The sequence below is a fragment of the Onychostoma macrolepis genome, chromosome 12, assembly GCF_012432095.1.
Source record: "Onychostoma macrolepis isolate SWU-2019 chromosome 12, ASM1243209v1, whole genome shotgun sequence".
NCBI classification, from domain to species: domain Eukaryota; kingdom Metazoa; phylum Chordata; class Actinopteri; order Cypriniformes; family Cyprinidae; genus Onychostoma; species Onychostoma macrolepis.
In genome coordinates this window covers 28,390,703-28,406,810 of record NC_081166.1, presented here as the reverse complement: position 1 = coordinate 28,406,810, position 16,108 = coordinate 28,390,703, and the positions used below count along the sequence as shown (strand labels likewise).

Genomic DNA, 16,108 nt, shown 5'->3' with positions numbered 1-16,108 from the left:
CGGTTCTCATGACATGGCGTCTTGTAAGACGCTGCTTTAATGTGTTTGGGGACGTTATGCAAGTGTTCTGTGCTTTATACCTCTGGGGAACGAAGTGTTTTTCACTCTCGTCTCATTCAAACTTCATGCAAGTAAGCTGATTAGTAAAGTGCAGTGAATGTGTTTCTTGTGTCTGCAGAGACAGTTTGTTCCCTTTGTTCTCAGAAGCAGCAGAGATTCACTGCACTTTCTGTCCGTCTCCTTTGTGAAATTTGTTTTACCTCTAGTTTTAGTTGACTGGAGATATATACTTTAACACACTAAAACAACTAACTGCAACTGTTGGCTGCTGGATTAAAAATGTTAATGTCGATGTAAAAAAGTGACAGTAAAGACATTAATAATGTTACAAAAGATTTCTATTTCAGTTAAATGCTGTTCATTTGAACTTTGTATTCATCTGTGAATCCTGAAAAAATAAAATGCATCACGCTTTTCACAAAAATATTCAACAGCACAACTGTTTTAACATGAATGATAATCAGAAATGTTTCTCGAGCAGCAAATGTGCATATTAGAATGATTTCTGAAGAATCATGTGACACTGATTGCTGTGATCAAAGCTGAATTTTCAGCTTCAATTACATTTTACTATATATTCACATAGAAAACGGCTATTTTATATAGTAATAATATTTCACAATTTTTACTGTATTTTTGATCAAATACATGCAGCCTTGGAAAGCAGAAGAGACTTTTTTCAAAAACATCTTACAGACACCATAATGCTTTTTTTATCTTTGTCATCCTATAATGATCACTTAACAACCTTGTTAAATGTAATTTAGGACATTTCTGAATTAATATCTTTTTTTGTACTCTACATTATAATGATGCGATGCTTAAATTTAAAGATGCACTTGTAGCACTTAATGATTCGTTTTAATATATATATATATATATATATTTAAATCAGCCAAAATAGTATAGTTGCATTCCTATATTATATATAATTATATGAAAAGTTATTTAACAGGATGTTTCAGCATGTTTTGTTTTATAAATCATGATGTCTCTAGTTTCTACCTTGACATTGACACATGATTCACTGCATGTCTTCAGCGTGTGTCTGTTTCTGTGCAGATTAAAGAAGACGTGGAGTCGACAGAATTGGCTCTGGCGTTCCAGCTCAGTGACTCGTCTTCCTGTGATGTGAAGCCTCAGAAACAGCCCGTCTTTGCCTTTCTTCCACTTCGCAGCTTTGGTTTCCGTTTCATCATCCAAGGTTTGACACGTGCATATGTGCATCACGGTTATCCGTCTACCTTGATGTTGTCACGTTTATTGAATGTCACATCAGGGTTATTGTCGCTAACTAATACTAAAACCATTAGAAAAGAAAACTAAATAAATGTTAAATCAAATCAAATAATTAAAAAACATGCTAGTGTTTTTGCCATTTTCATTACTTGTCTTTTTTTAATATATTTATATAGTTTTTTAGTTTAATGTTGAAATCAAATACATTCATGCAAAATATGAAAATGCAAAAATGTATTTAAATTAATGTTAAATTTGTTATAAGTACAAAAAAAATTATGGTTTTGGCTTTAGTTCTAGTTTTAGATTTAGTTAGGGTTTAGTTAATGATAATAACCCTGATAATAAATAAAAATACTAATAAAAACTAATAAAAGTGACAAAAACACACTTTAAAAAACTTTAAATTTAATAAAAGTGCAATCAGAAAATATAAAAATAACATTAATTCAAAATATGAGCACATTCTATGGTTACACTGGTCACGTTGTGTTCCCCGTTGCAGGTGATTTTGACATCCCTTCCTCCAGAGAGGACGTGGACAGGGACAGTTCCTGGAACCAGTGGCTTCGCTCTGAGATCCCGCAGCTGTTTGTACACGCCATGGATGTCTTCAATGTAAGAACGCAGTGGAATATGATTTTCCTCCGTTAATTTGCATGCATTTGCATTTAGACTCCAGCTCCAGATGAAGGTCACAGTCTGTTTAAGGAGCTGCTTTTAGCATGAAAAAAAAAAAAAATGGCATTGGCTTTCTTTATGCATCATCCAGATTTCTAGCCCTAATGAGCACATGCAATATCAATCCCACAGCAACACCCAGAGTTCAGCGGGCTCGGCGGCCTCTGTTACTTCATGCAGTTCATCCCTCAACCAAGTGAGATCCTGGACTTCTTCAACCCAGTGGCCAATCAGATCATTCAGCTGCTGAAGGGCAAAGCATGCCTTCCTGCCAAAGAGGACAGCGGTAGGTACCAGAGTTTCCTTTTAAGGCACAATATTTGCCCCCTGGAATTGATTTAATTGGCTTTTTTTTTTTTTAACCTTTGTTGGGGTAAAATGTAATAATTACCTTATTAAATGGATGCAATGTTTTTTTTTTTTTTTTGTCAAATACTTAAGTTTAACCAATGAATTCAATCAATCAGTGCTGCTCAAAGGTGGCATTCATGTATTTACACAGCAGTTTCATAATGTAATTAGCCTGCATAAAGCATATAAATGATAAAATTAAAAACTCATTACAGGTTAGGGCTACAATATTATGACAAAAATCATTATTGTCGATTATTGCTGTTGATTAATTGAATATATAAATGTGTTTATATATAAATATAAAAGGCACGTCACATTCTCTGCACAGACAAAACAAGCTAAGAACTGTTTATCAATTAGTTTATTGCCCTTTATGCATTAGAAAATCAAGGCTTCACATTAGTTATTTCATTAGCATGACAAACAAAACGGTTATTCAAACTGGGAATAAATAACAAACAAAAATATAAACCATCTGGGGAATAAATGATATTCAGAGAGAAAGTTCCGATAGAAGGTTTTTTCCACCACAGGATAAAAACAAGGTCACAAAAGGTAATTGCGACTCACAATTTAGACTTTTATTCAGAATTGTGAGAGATAAACTCTCAGATATAAACTAAAAAAATTCTCACAATTGAGACTTTTTACATCTCGCAGTTGTTTTTAAAAAAAAACTTTTTTTCCTTAGAAATATGACTTTATATCTCGCAGTTCTGTTTTTTTTCCTCTGAACTCTGACTTTTCTTCTTGTAGTTCTGTTTTTTTCTTCTTCCACTGAATTACAAAGAGCTAATTACAACATTTTATCTAAAAAAAATCGACAGTTTTCATTCATTTTCACGTTTTGCTTTAATAGCAACAGACGTAACAGATTTAGTTTTTGCCCTTTATATTTGTGGGGCATTTTTTGTTCATTTTGAAGGTGTTTTTGCCCCAAGCTGATATTTATAGCCATTAAAGCATAAGCTAACTGACGTGCCTCTGTCTTTAGAGGGCCGAGTGGAGTTCAAGCAGCCTTCCCAGCTCGCCGTGTGTCAGGACCGTCTGATCCAGGATGTGATTGGAGGAGAGGATCTGTGCAGAAGCCTGAGTCTGTCTTACCTGCATCCTGCACTGCAGTCGCGTCTCTCCAGCTCGCTGCTAACCGCGCTGGGTGTTCATCGCCTCAGAGCCGCCGAGATCATCACCGTCACCTGTGCCATGGCCAGAGAGCTCGTGCAACACAGCCGGCTCAAGACAGGTATCTTCTGCTGTGATTGTGTGCAGAAACCTGCAGATTCTGACCGATCAGCCGTTTTATGATCGTATGTTTGTCTTTTTCCGCTCAGAGCATGATCTGAAGAAGCTGGCCAGGCTGTTGGTGTGTAACTTTCGTGCGCTGGAGTCAGAGTATGAAGTGGACGCCCTGCTCCAGTCCCTTAAAGACGTTCCCATGATCCCTCTGGCCAACGGCAGTGTGGTTTCTCTGACTTCAGAGGGAGTCTTCTTCCCTCTCAGTGACGTGATGCAAGCTCAAACAGGTAATTCATCAACATCTCAATCTTCCAGTCCTGCAGAGGAACCTTTCATACAGTTTTCTTGACATAGGCTATATACAGGTGCATCCTAAAAAATTTGAATCTCGTGAAAAAGTAAATTTTTTGACTCACTGATGCTGTCATTTGTGCTAAAGGAGCCCCGGCCAAGTACCGTGTGCATAAATGAACATACTTTAAAGAACTTGAACTTTTCGGTTTTGCAAATCCTTTTTTTTTTTTTTGATCTTAGGAAATATTCTAATATTTTGAGATACTGGATTTTTGACTTTCATGAGCTGTAAGCTCTAATCATCAAAATTAAAACAAAAAAAAACTTTTGAAATGTTTTGCTTGTAATGAATCTAGAATATATGAAAGTTTCACTTTTTGAAATGAGTTACAAAAAAAATTACTTTTTCACGATATTCAAATTTTTTGAGATGCACCTGTAAAATTTGGTGTGATTTAATTAAGGAAAATTTTTTTGAAATGATCAAACCATTAAATGCAGCCGTCCTGTCCAGACCTGTCTGTCATCTTACATCGATGCAGTTGCTGATGATCATGATATAGGATGATTATTAGAATGCCGTTATATGAGCCTAAAATTCAATATATGAGGGCAAAAAAAAAAAAAATCACCCTCTTGTATTTGTCAGTTTAGCAATATCACACTAGCATGAGTGCTGTTTTGTCCCCAATATCTGCACCATTGCAAATGTGACATTGATTTACAACAACTGAATGAACAAAAAGTAAATATTGTTAAATTTTTATTGCAATAATGTGAATATTTTCTGGTTTTGCTCAATTTCGATAATAATGTATTTATAGATAAATATTTTTGCATAAATAAATAAATTATGCACATATTTACACACACACACACACACACACACACACACACACACACACACACATATATATATATATATATATATATATATATATATTTATTTATCACAGATTGTTTTCAGCAGATACTCAAGGTTGCACTATCGGCATCTGTATCGGACATGAAAAAATGGTATCATGCCATCTTTAAACTCAATATTTCTTATAGATTAAATTTATCAATAAACCGTAAAGGGATAGATATTTTAGTGAACCATGCGAAATTTCATTTCCTCCATTTGAAAGTGTTTGAAAAAAAAAAAGTAACGTTGCTTCAGAAAGTTGAGGAAGAGATTGTAAAAGTAATCCATATAAATGAAGCAGTTTAATAAAAGTCTTCTGAAGAGATATAAACACTGTTATAAGATATTCAGATTTAATTTAGGCCATTATTCATATATAAACATGATCAACACACATGCGTAAAGCATATCAAATATGGTCAATGGAAGCTCAAACATGCTTGACATTCACGTTTGCTCAACTTCTGTAGAACTGGTTAATCTAAAATAATTCCTGGTTGCTTAAATGTTTATTAAGTCTTGTATTCAGTCAGCAGTTGTTTTTCATTTCTGGTCTACAGCTGCACTTGTATGCAGACAGATTCTCTGGAGCTGTCTACAAAATGAATGATCATCTTTATCTCCTGCTTATTTCCTGAATCAATACAGTGAGTCACAGAAGAGAAAGCGCTCGAGCGAGTCACTACGTGCGTCACTGCAGTCAAAAAAAGGGGTAGTTTTGTGAATGAAACGCCAACTTGAGATGAATTTGTCCTCTAAAATCTTTACTTTTACCTCTAATCTCAGTTTTGAAGCAAACTCCCACACGCGCTTTCTTTGGACGTTAATAAACGACCCGTTTTTCTTCTATGGCTGCTGTCAGCTAAGTCATAAGAGATTGGTCTGGTGAAAACATGAATTGAGTTGAATGGAAACGAGCCATGCTGACGCTGTGTGTCAGGTAGAGTCGCATACATCTGCTAAAAGCAGGGAAGGGATGAATTAAACATCAGTATTGGTGCCCAGAGGGTCTGGGAAGTGGGTCACGCAGCCGTTCATGTGCACTCATGCTTCCTGACGCTGTAGATCTGCAGGCTCTGTACCAGGACCTGAACATCGTGGAGCCGCGGCTGCTGGCGTGTCTGGATGAACTGGGGAATTCGCAGGTGCGGGAGCTGCTCCGGAGACTGAACGTCCATGAGCTGGAGCCGCAGCAGGTCCTGCAGCAGCACATCTATCCGCTGCTCAGGAGCAAAGCCTGGGAGGTCAGAGACGCTTCTCCTGGTTTTATCGCCATTGGTGACACTTTTATCCAAAGCACACTTAATACATGAACAGCTGTCCAAGAGTAATGGGATTTGAACCTACATACTTTCCACTTTTTCCAACCCAAATCTTTAACCACTGAGCCAAACCACCACTATTTATTAAACCATTTGCATTTATTATTTTCATGGTATTATACAGTTTAAAACATTTTAAATTTATTAACTAAAATATATAATTCATATGCAATTTTAAAAAGTAACTAATCAAAATGCGTTAATTTAGTAATTGTGTGCAATTTAAATGTATAATTTAGTAAATTAAATTACATTTAAAATGTATAATATGTTGTCTAAATACAATAAAAATAAAACACTAAAAACTGATATCAATGATTACAATTCTGGACTGTACTTATAAGACAAGTATTTTCATGGTATGATACAATTTATAAAAAATAAAATGTACATTTATAAGTTAAAATGTAATTAATTCAAATGCATTAATTAAAATCAGAATGTATTTATTAAATACATTTAAAATGTTTACTATTTTGTCTTGTTACATTAAAAATAAACACTAAAAACTAAAATCTGTCATTTTAAAAGCCACAGGTGTATTTAGGTTTCAAAACATCACAATGTACAGTGTATATTTAACAGTGCTAATGATTTATTACTTTTTTTAAATATTAACTTTGAGCATTTAGACCTAGATTTATCTATTTTAATTGCATATAAAATTTGCATATCCAATTTCTCATATTGAGTATTGCTTGTTCCAAAGTCATATTTTAACCATGTTCATACTATGTAACTGAAATATTTAATTTTAATTGTTTAATTGTAATTGTAAATTTAATTGTTTTCACAATGAACAGATTTTAAGATAATTGAAAAAATGCATTTTGAAAATATAATTATTTAAATATAATCAAATAGATTGAAATAGTTAAAGGGGTCATATGATGCTATTTTAAAGATCATTATTTTGTGTATTTGGTGTAACAGAATATGTTGACATGCTTTAATGTTCAAAAAACACATTATTTTTCAAATACTGTACATTATTGTAGTTCCTCTATGCCCCGCCTCTCTTTTCTACAAAGCCCCTCCTTCCGACAAGCACAGTCTGCTCTGATTGGCCAACTGACCCAGTGCATTGTAATTGGCCGAACACCACAAGCACGCGTCGGAAATGTAACGTCCCTTGCCATAATCGCGAGCTTCAGCTTTCAAGTTAGTTTTACCATCAGTTCAAGCCCGAAAGGGGAACAGAGTTGCGTGACAGAAAGCACGTGATGATGCTCGTATGTATTTGCAGTACACAAGCCGCGGTTAAGACAATTTCTGACGGGCTGTACACTCCGCTGTGATGTGACCCTGTTCCCCTCACACACACACACAGAATGCGTTACGCGCAAAACTCTGCATTTGAACAGTCAATAGCAAATACTTGAACTAATAACAAAACATACTTACAGTCACTGATTCAGAAGCGCCAGATTGTCATAGAATTGACCCTTTTTTTTTTTTCTTTTTTTTTTTGAAATGGCCTTCAAGCACAGCCAGCCTTGTACTCTCCTAGGTTCACAAAACGGTCGTCCATAAAATGCATTGCACAAATTCGAACATTTGGGTTGTGCTGTTGTGTTGTAAACTACTTTCAGAAGGCCAAATAAAGTACTTCTGCTTTCGCACAGAAACACCCATGTCAGAGAGACGCTGTCTGCATCAACACTACTGCGGTTACTGAAACCATGCCTTCTTTCTTTGCGTGAACATTTGGGCGGGCATTATGCAAATATTTCCACATCATGTGGGGGCGTGTTTTAATGAGGCGTTTAGCCCGGTCTGGATCAGCCTTATCATTTAGACAGAATAAATCCTTTTGTGGGAGACTTTGAGCTTTGTAACTCTGCAGATCTTATACATGTACAAACAGCTACATAACACACTAAAGAAAAGGAAAACAAGAAATCGCATCATATAACCCCTTTAATAATAAAGTATGCCATGATTTTTTGAATGCAGAAAATCTGACCTTTTTTATTTATGCATGACTGACAAATGTCACATTAAGTTTATTAGTTTGTTAAATGTTTATTCCAAATGGATGGAAGTTTTATATGCAAACTTAATGCATAAAAAAAAAAAAGCATCATAAAAAAATGTAAAAGCTTTTAAAAAAAAATAAAAACATAATATTGGCCAATAACCAATTAGGTACACTAATATATATCATGCATCTGTAGTTCACATGATCTTTTCTTACAGCTCAGCTTGCTTAGTCTGTGTCCTTTTAAACTGAATTACAACCAAGTTGGAATAAGATTTACACGTACTTGGGTGATTCATAACCGCTCAGGATGTTTGAAACCGAATCAAGCGTGTGAAATGCATTATGTGCTGTCATCTATTATGAATGTTCCTCATATTCTTATTTAATTCACTCTCCTTCTAGAAAAAGTCCGAGGACATCGTCATCAGCTACCTGGTGTTCATCAAACTGCACTCTCAGGATCAGGATTACAGGAGCCTCATCACAAACATCCCTGTGCTGACTAACAAGGGCTTCCTCTCCCCCGCCGAGCACAAAATCCACTTCTCCAAAGAGTACGGCAACATCGACCTTCCCAGTGTGCTCCCTGGTAAACACCTTCTGAAATATTAGCATATGCAATGGAATAAAGTTCTAAGTCTGTGATTGTCCCAAATAATTGATTCGCCCTTGAAATGAAGCACTGAACTAGAAGTCTTTTGTAGGGACTTAGAAAAGCATGAAATGTGCACGAACACGTAGCGTTATGCAATGCGATGGAGCCGTTTCATAAGCAGTTGTGTCCCTTTGGTAGGTGTGGACTGGGTGCTGCTGGACGCCTGCTATCTGAGGGCCGACCGAGACGCGAGCGGATGGAGAGACTTCTTTGGTGCGCTGGGAGTGCGAGACCTGCTCATCTTCAGGAAGGAGAAGCGCACATTCACCGCCTCTGAGTTGGTGAGACGGGCTGACGGATCTGTGTGTGTGTGTGTGTGTGTGTGTTTGTGTGTGACTGTCAGACTCAAGCGTGTCACTGCGAGTAAAACTAACGAAGCATGTCAGCGTCGATTTTGTTGTGTGCAGAACAACAGAGAGATCATAAACGGCCTGTATTTCAGCCAATCCCTGCTCTCTCTGCTGCAAGAAAAATTGGCACTAACTGGTGGTAATAAAAAGGGCAAGTCGAAGCTGAACTCCTCAACCTGCTGTTTAACACATCGCTCAAATTTCTCAAATTCCAGACATGTTATTATGCAACCATGAATCACAGTAGACATTGATCCGATTTTCCATCGCTCAAATATGGCTTTAACTGTGCCTGACCATAGCCTGAACACACACACACACACACACCCCTACACACCACTCAGTGCTTTGAAGGTCATATTAAGAAACCAGTCCACTTTTTACTAGTTTGCTTAACAGTCTGGATTGTACCGATAGGACAATCATTATCTTCATGATATGATACAATTTATACAACTTGAAATTAAAATGTAATAATTAAATCCTAAAATGTATTCATTTAAAATTTTAATAATTAAAATGTAGTAATTAAAATAAAATGTAAAAATTATAATGTTTTGTCTAAATACATTAAAAATAAAACTCTAAAAACTAAAATCAATGTTATTACAATAACATCACCATATGCACCATATAATTTATAACATTAAAATTTTTATTTATTAAATCTTAATTTTAAATGTAAAATGTAAATAAGACAAAACATTTGGTAATTTAAAGTAAAATTGAAAAATACTTTTCATTTGTCTAAATAAATAAATAAATAAAACTCCAATCAGTAAAATCAGTTATTAAACGTTTACACTATAGAATGCAACTTTTTATTATAATTTTTTTTTTATTACTAAAAATGTAATCAATTCAAACATTTAAGTGTATTAATTAAAATGACATTTAAATGTATATTATATTGCCTAAACGCATTAAAAATAAAACACTAAAAACTAAAATCAGTCATTTTAAGTTATTGGAAATCAAAACATTACTATGTACAGTAGGATTTTTTGTGTATTTAAGATATAACTTTATATTTAGGACGGTAAATGACATTTACTGGCAATTAAAACATGCAAATATACACACAATATTGGTTAGTTTACAAAATACAGATTAACTGAAATTAAATAAAACTAAATAAACTAAAACTTAAAACTAAAACCTGTAAAAACTGTATACAGAAAATATAAAAATGTGAAATCTTTCTAATGCATTTTGTAGTTAAATGCAGTGTTGTGTGTACTGCAAACATCAGGGGTCAGAGTGCAGTATCTTCTAGTAAATCTGCATTAACTGTTCATCCAGACGTTGTCATTGGCAGATGAGCGTGAATAACCTGTGGTGTGTGTGTGTGTGTGTGTGTCAGGCGTCCAGCCCGTGGGCAGTGGAGAGCAAGCCGTGGCCCAGGCCTGCGGATGGGCTGTATGTCATCGAGGATCAGCACTGTGCTGAGTTTCATACGCTGGCCACTGCAGATCTTCTGACCGCTGACAGCAAACTACAGCAGAGACAAGCACTGATCAGCCTTCTGGACAAGAACTGGGACAGCGGGTAAATCAGCACTGTTAATACATACTAAACCATTCATTTCGTTATACATACACAGACACACATACTTCTAAGTATTTTTTTTACACACTGCAACTATTATAATGCATGCATATAAAGGCAAAAATCTGTAATATCTGCCCGAACTGATATTTTATGTATTGTATGGCCTGTTTTAAATGATCCCTGCTGTCTTCTAATACTTTACAATACTTCTAATTTAATAATCCTGTCTTTAATAAATATAAAAAATTATACTGTACATTATAATGTTATTACTCATTATATAATATGAAATATAATAAATAACTTTTTTATTTTTTATATTACATTGATAAAATGGCTGCACAATATATCGGCACTTGATAAAAAAATCTGTAATATGTTTCATGACCATTTTTATATACTTTACAGCCTTAATCATTTTCTAAAAGTATATAATTATACACACACATTTCTGTGTTTTAATTATTTTTAATTATAAAAATAAAAAAATTTATTATAATTATTTTGCTGTCTCTTAATACTAATAATTTAATAATACTGTTAAATGTAATCTTTAATAAATGAAAAAATATAATTTTTATACTGTACATTATGATGTTATTATAATGGAAATATATACTTTTTATTTTAGACAGAATAGTGTAGAATTTTAGCAATGGAATTATAATATTTTAATGTCCGAATAATTCAAACTAATAACATAAGTGTTTTCCAGTGAAAAGAATCTGGTGTTTTGTTGATGAATTAGACTCTACTGGTCGTGCTATATGATTGTTTTTACATATTTAGATGTGTTATTTTGGCAATTATTTGTGACTTTTTTTCCCTTCATCACATTCAATTTAGACTGCAAGCTCACAACTCGGGTTAAAAAATATTTCTTTTCCATGGTTCTGGATATTTAGCAGTGGTGGAGCATTGCAGACGAATAGCAACGCAGAAATGCTATCATAATGCATTTGGACTGTGCTTCACTCTCATGTCTCATGAAACACCAAGCAGTTGAACTCCTAAACTCAGATGCAATGACTTAATCCTTCACGATTCACAGCTGCTTGTGGAGAAATCCACTCCACTTACGCTCAATCTGCCACATTTACAGCTAACAGCTCTCTAGTCCAGATTATTTAGACTCTCCGGCTGTGTGTAGGAAATGGATATTAGTCTGGCATGCAGGTCACCGTCTGCGCTTTTATCTTTTTTGATCTCATAAGCTTTAAAAAGGAGAAAATATTGTGCTGTGTTTGGGCTGGCATGGACTGATTTGGCCCGGTTGTTTAATGGACTGTGTATGATGATTGTAAAACCACGTCAGATGCTATTTGGGAAACATGCATCAATCTATTCTTGGTGGTTTGGTTTTATAATGCTCTCATGGAGACGTACAGCACCGGTTGTTCATATGCACTCATGAAATGTCATGTGTTTGAATGTAACGCTGCTGTGGTTGAACTGTGGCGTGTGACTCATCGTACTGTCCTCTGTCTGCTGGCCTCGCCTGAACCGCCTCACATCACCCCACTTTATGCTCCAGTTCCATTATTAAGCAAAACCACCCGCTCAGCCAGCTTTACAGCAAATGTGCTGCTTGTACTACACTGTGGGCCGAACTGCACACAGATTATTCACGATTTTATGCATTTAGAGATTCCCAAACCATTACCTCTGATCTGGCCAGCCATGCCATATCACAAGAGGAGGGGGAAAATGGGAAGATCATGCCACTGAAGCACATTTTTATTACTTTTTATATAATTATATTTATTTTTTTTATAATTTTATATAGATAGTCATGGCCAAAAATATTGGCACCCTTGGTAAATATGACCAAAGAAGGCTGTGAAAATTAATTTGCATTGTTAATCCTTTTGATCTTTTATTTAAAACATGTACAAAAATCTAACCTTTCATTGGATAATAAGAATTTAAAATGGGGGGAAATATCATTATGAAACAAATGTTTTTCTCTAATAAACATTGGCCACAATTAACGGCACCCTTTTATTCAATACTTTTTGAAACCTCCATTTGCCAGTTTAACAGCTCTAAATGTTCTCCTGTAATGCCTGATGAGGTTAGAGACACCTGACAAGAGATCAGAGACCATTCCTTCATCCAGAATCACTCCAGACCCTTTAGATTCACAGCTCCATGTTGCTGCTTCTTCTCTTCAGTTCACTCATGTTCTACAGGGTTCAGGTCAGAGGACTGGAATGACCAGCAGAAGCTTGGTTTTGTGCTCAGTGACCCATTTTTGTGTTGTTTTTGAGGTTTGTGTTTGGATTATTGTACGGTTGGAAGATCCAAACATGGCCCATTATAAGATTTCTAACAGAGTCAGTCACTTATTGATTTTTTTATCTGTTGGTATTTGATAGAATCCATGATGCCATGTGTCTAAACAAGATGTCCAGGACCTCCAGCAGAAATATAGGCCCACAACATCACAAATACAGCAGTATATTTCATTGTACACATGGGGTACTTTTTATCCCTGTGTTCACCAAACCCATCTTGAGTGTTTGCTGCTAAAAAGCTCATTTTTTTAGTTTCATCTGACCATAGAAGCCAGTCCCATTTGAAGATCCAGTCGTGTCTGATAACTGAATATGCTGGAGTTTGTTTTTGGATGAGCGAGGAGCATTGTTTCTTGAAACCCTCCCAAACAACATGTGCTGATGTAGGTGCTGTTTGACCATTTTTTTTTTTTAAGGTTTTCTGACCCCGATACTCAACTATTTTCTGCAATTCTCCAGCTGTGGTCCTTGGAGAGTCTTTAGCCACTCAAACTCTCCTTCTCACCGTGCATTAGGACAATATAGACACACCTCCTCTTCCAGGCAGATTCATAACATTTTCTGTTGATGGGAAATTCTTAATTATTGCCCTGATGGTGGAAATGGGAATTTTCACTGCTTTAGCTCTTTTCTTAAAGCCACTTCACTAATTTGTGAAGCTCAATTATCTTTTGCTGCACATCAGAAATATATTCTTTGGTTTTTCTCATTGTGATGGATGATGAAGGGAATTTGGGCTTTGTTTTCCCTCCTATTTATATTTCTGTGAAACAGGAAGCCATGGCTGGATAATTTCATGTTCATAATCATCCTGGAGTGCTCAAAATTGTGAATATGAATGGGAATATACTTCAGAGATATTTTACTTATAAGAATTTTTAGGGGTGCCAATAATTGTGTCCAACGTGTATTTGAGAAAAACATTTATTTCATAATGATATTTCCCCCCATTTTAAATTCTTATTATCCAATGAAAGGTTAGATTTTTGTGAATTTTTTTTAAATAATAGATCAAAAGGATTAACAATGCAGATTCATTTTCACAGCCTTTTTTGGTCATATTTACCAAGGGTGCTGATATTTTTGGCCATGACTGTATATAAAAGACAATATATGTAGACAAAAAATAACTAATAAAAATAAAACAGGAAAAAACTACAAAATTACTAACAATGTAACTAAAATTGAAATAAAACAAAATATAGAAATAAAATCTTAACTAAAATAATATCAAGCTATGATAATATATCAATAATATTAAAACAACACTGGTCTGTTCCACATTTTAACTTTTCAAAATTAAAATATTAACAGTGCAAAATGTGAAATGAATTCAGCTAAACATAGTCATGAAAACATGTTCTGAGTTCTGATGGAATTATCAACTATTTTTTTTAAATGAATAACTAATTCATAATTGAGAATCTTTTTGATCAATTTATTAAACTACTCATAAAAGTTATTTATTTCTGAGTAACACTTTTTTTTTTTTTCATTTTTGCATGTAACCAGAAAAGAAAATCCAATAGAGAGATGTTATTTTTTGTTTGTTTTATTTTTGCATTGCAATGTAAAACACCATGTGAGTGAATTTTATTAAAAAATTTAAACATTTAAAAAAAAAAATATATATATATATATATATAATATTATTATTATTATTATTTTTTTTTTTTTAATGATAAGCATGTAATAAGCATTAATATAAAATACTTGGATATAATGCAACATTTACTCAATCAAATTTGATTTTGGCCCTTTGAATTAAAATGCTTGTGCAACTTTACAATCTTTTATTTATTGATGTAAAGTCTCTTGTACATGAGAGCCTGTCGTGTTGTGTTACAGAGAGAAGTACTCGCAGTACCTCCGGGTTCAGGTCTGTGACAGTCAGGGCCGCTCCGTGAGGGAGGCCAGATCCTCCTTCTACCATCACCTCACGCAGCTGTCCTGGGTTCCCACGCGCAGACCGCCGTGGGATGAGAGCCGGCACGTTTCCTACCTACAGCCCAAATCTGTCTACATCTTCTCTACAGAAGTGCACCAGCTCCTCGGCTCCCACGTCGATTACGCGCACGGTGCTCAGATGCCCAGTGAATTCACCAGAGCCGTAGGTATGGATGACGACTCTTCAGAATTACAAAAAATCTCTGTATTATGAGACTGAGCCGAGTTAAAACCTGTAACAAACACAATAATCATTGCTGATCAGTATGTGATCTTAATAGCTCATAGCTTCAGTATTACACGTGTTAAGACAGTATCTATTCGTAGTCAATATGGAATCAAAATAAACCCTTTTAACTTTCTTGATACGTACTTAAGCATACACAAGCATACTCCAGTAATGCATAAGTGCATACTTCATGCATTCATAGTCTTGTGTGCAATTAATTGATGCACGAAAAAATTGAAAAATTTTGGTGCGTACACTACTTTTCTGAAGATTGGAGACAGAAATAATTATTAAAATATACATTTTAAAGTATGCATACATTTAAATAATACTGAAATTAATACTTTAATTCACCAAGGACACATTAAACTGATCAAAAGTGACAGTAAAGACATTACAACCGACGTTACAAAAGATTTCTATTTCAAATAATTGTTGTTCTTTTGAACTTTCTATTCATCAAAGAATCATAAAAAATTTAAATGTAACAGTTTCCACAAAAATATGAAGTATTTACATATTAAACAGTATATCACAGTATATTAAATATTACATTTTTACATATATTCTCATAGAAAACAGCTATTTTAAATTGCAATAATATTTCACAATTTCTATCAAATAACTACAGCCTTGATGAGCAGAAGACCATGCTTTAAGATACAGTAAAAGAATCTTTCTGTTGATGTTTAATGTAGGAATGAGACACACTGTGCATGCGGAGGACATGATCGGCTATCTGAATCGTTGGTGCGTGAAGGTGTCTGATAATCCGTCTGAGGAGCCTGAAGGAGCAGATTTCACTACTACAGTCGATCACATCCACACAGTGTATCGATACCTGTTCGCCGAGTGCACGAGCGTCAAGCTCAGAGACCTGTTCCAGCACGCACCTGCTGTCTTCATCGAGTATGACAGGTCAGATATACAGATGTGTGATTTAACCCTCAGATTCCTTCAGAACTACCTTGCATGAACAGCTGGGCCGCTTTGTTCTCATTC

At 34.9% G+C, this 16,108-nt stretch overlaps 1 protein-coding gene across 4 annotated transcripts in view; it reads left to right on the top strand.

The window, feature by feature from the left end:
* The window catches only part of wu:fj29h11 (uncharacterized), a 52,652-nt gene that overhangs the window by 23,256 nt on the left and 13,288 nt on the right, over nucleotides 1-16,108 (top strand). For all 4 annotated transcript variants that reach the window (XM_058793142.1, XM_058793141.1, XM_058793144.1 and 1 more), the window contains 11 exons: nucleotides 1,123-1,264; nucleotides 1,805-1,917; nucleotides 2,113-2,266; nucleotides 3,329-3,577; nucleotides 3,666-3,857; nucleotides 5,837-6,015; nucleotides 8,480-8,666; nucleotides 8,871-9,013; nucleotides 10,446-10,630; nucleotides 14,779-15,044; nucleotides 15,805-16,024. In XM_058793142.1, coding sequence (XP_058649125.1) covers nucleotides 1,123-1,264; nucleotides 1,805-1,917; nucleotides 2,113-2,266; nucleotides 3,329-3,577; nucleotides 3,666-3,857; nucleotides 5,837-6,015; nucleotides 8,480-8,666; nucleotides 8,871-9,013; nucleotides 10,446-10,630; nucleotides 14,779-15,044; nucleotides 15,805-16,024 — 2,030 coding nt within the window. The remainder of the gene's footprint in view (nucleotides 1-1,122; nucleotides 1,265-1,804; nucleotides 1,918-2,112; nucleotides 2,267-3,328; nucleotides 3,578-3,665; nucleotides 3,858-5,836; nucleotides 6,016-8,479; nucleotides 8,667-8,870; nucleotides 9,014-10,445; nucleotides 10,631-14,778; nucleotides 15,045-15,804; nucleotides 16,025-16,108) is intronic.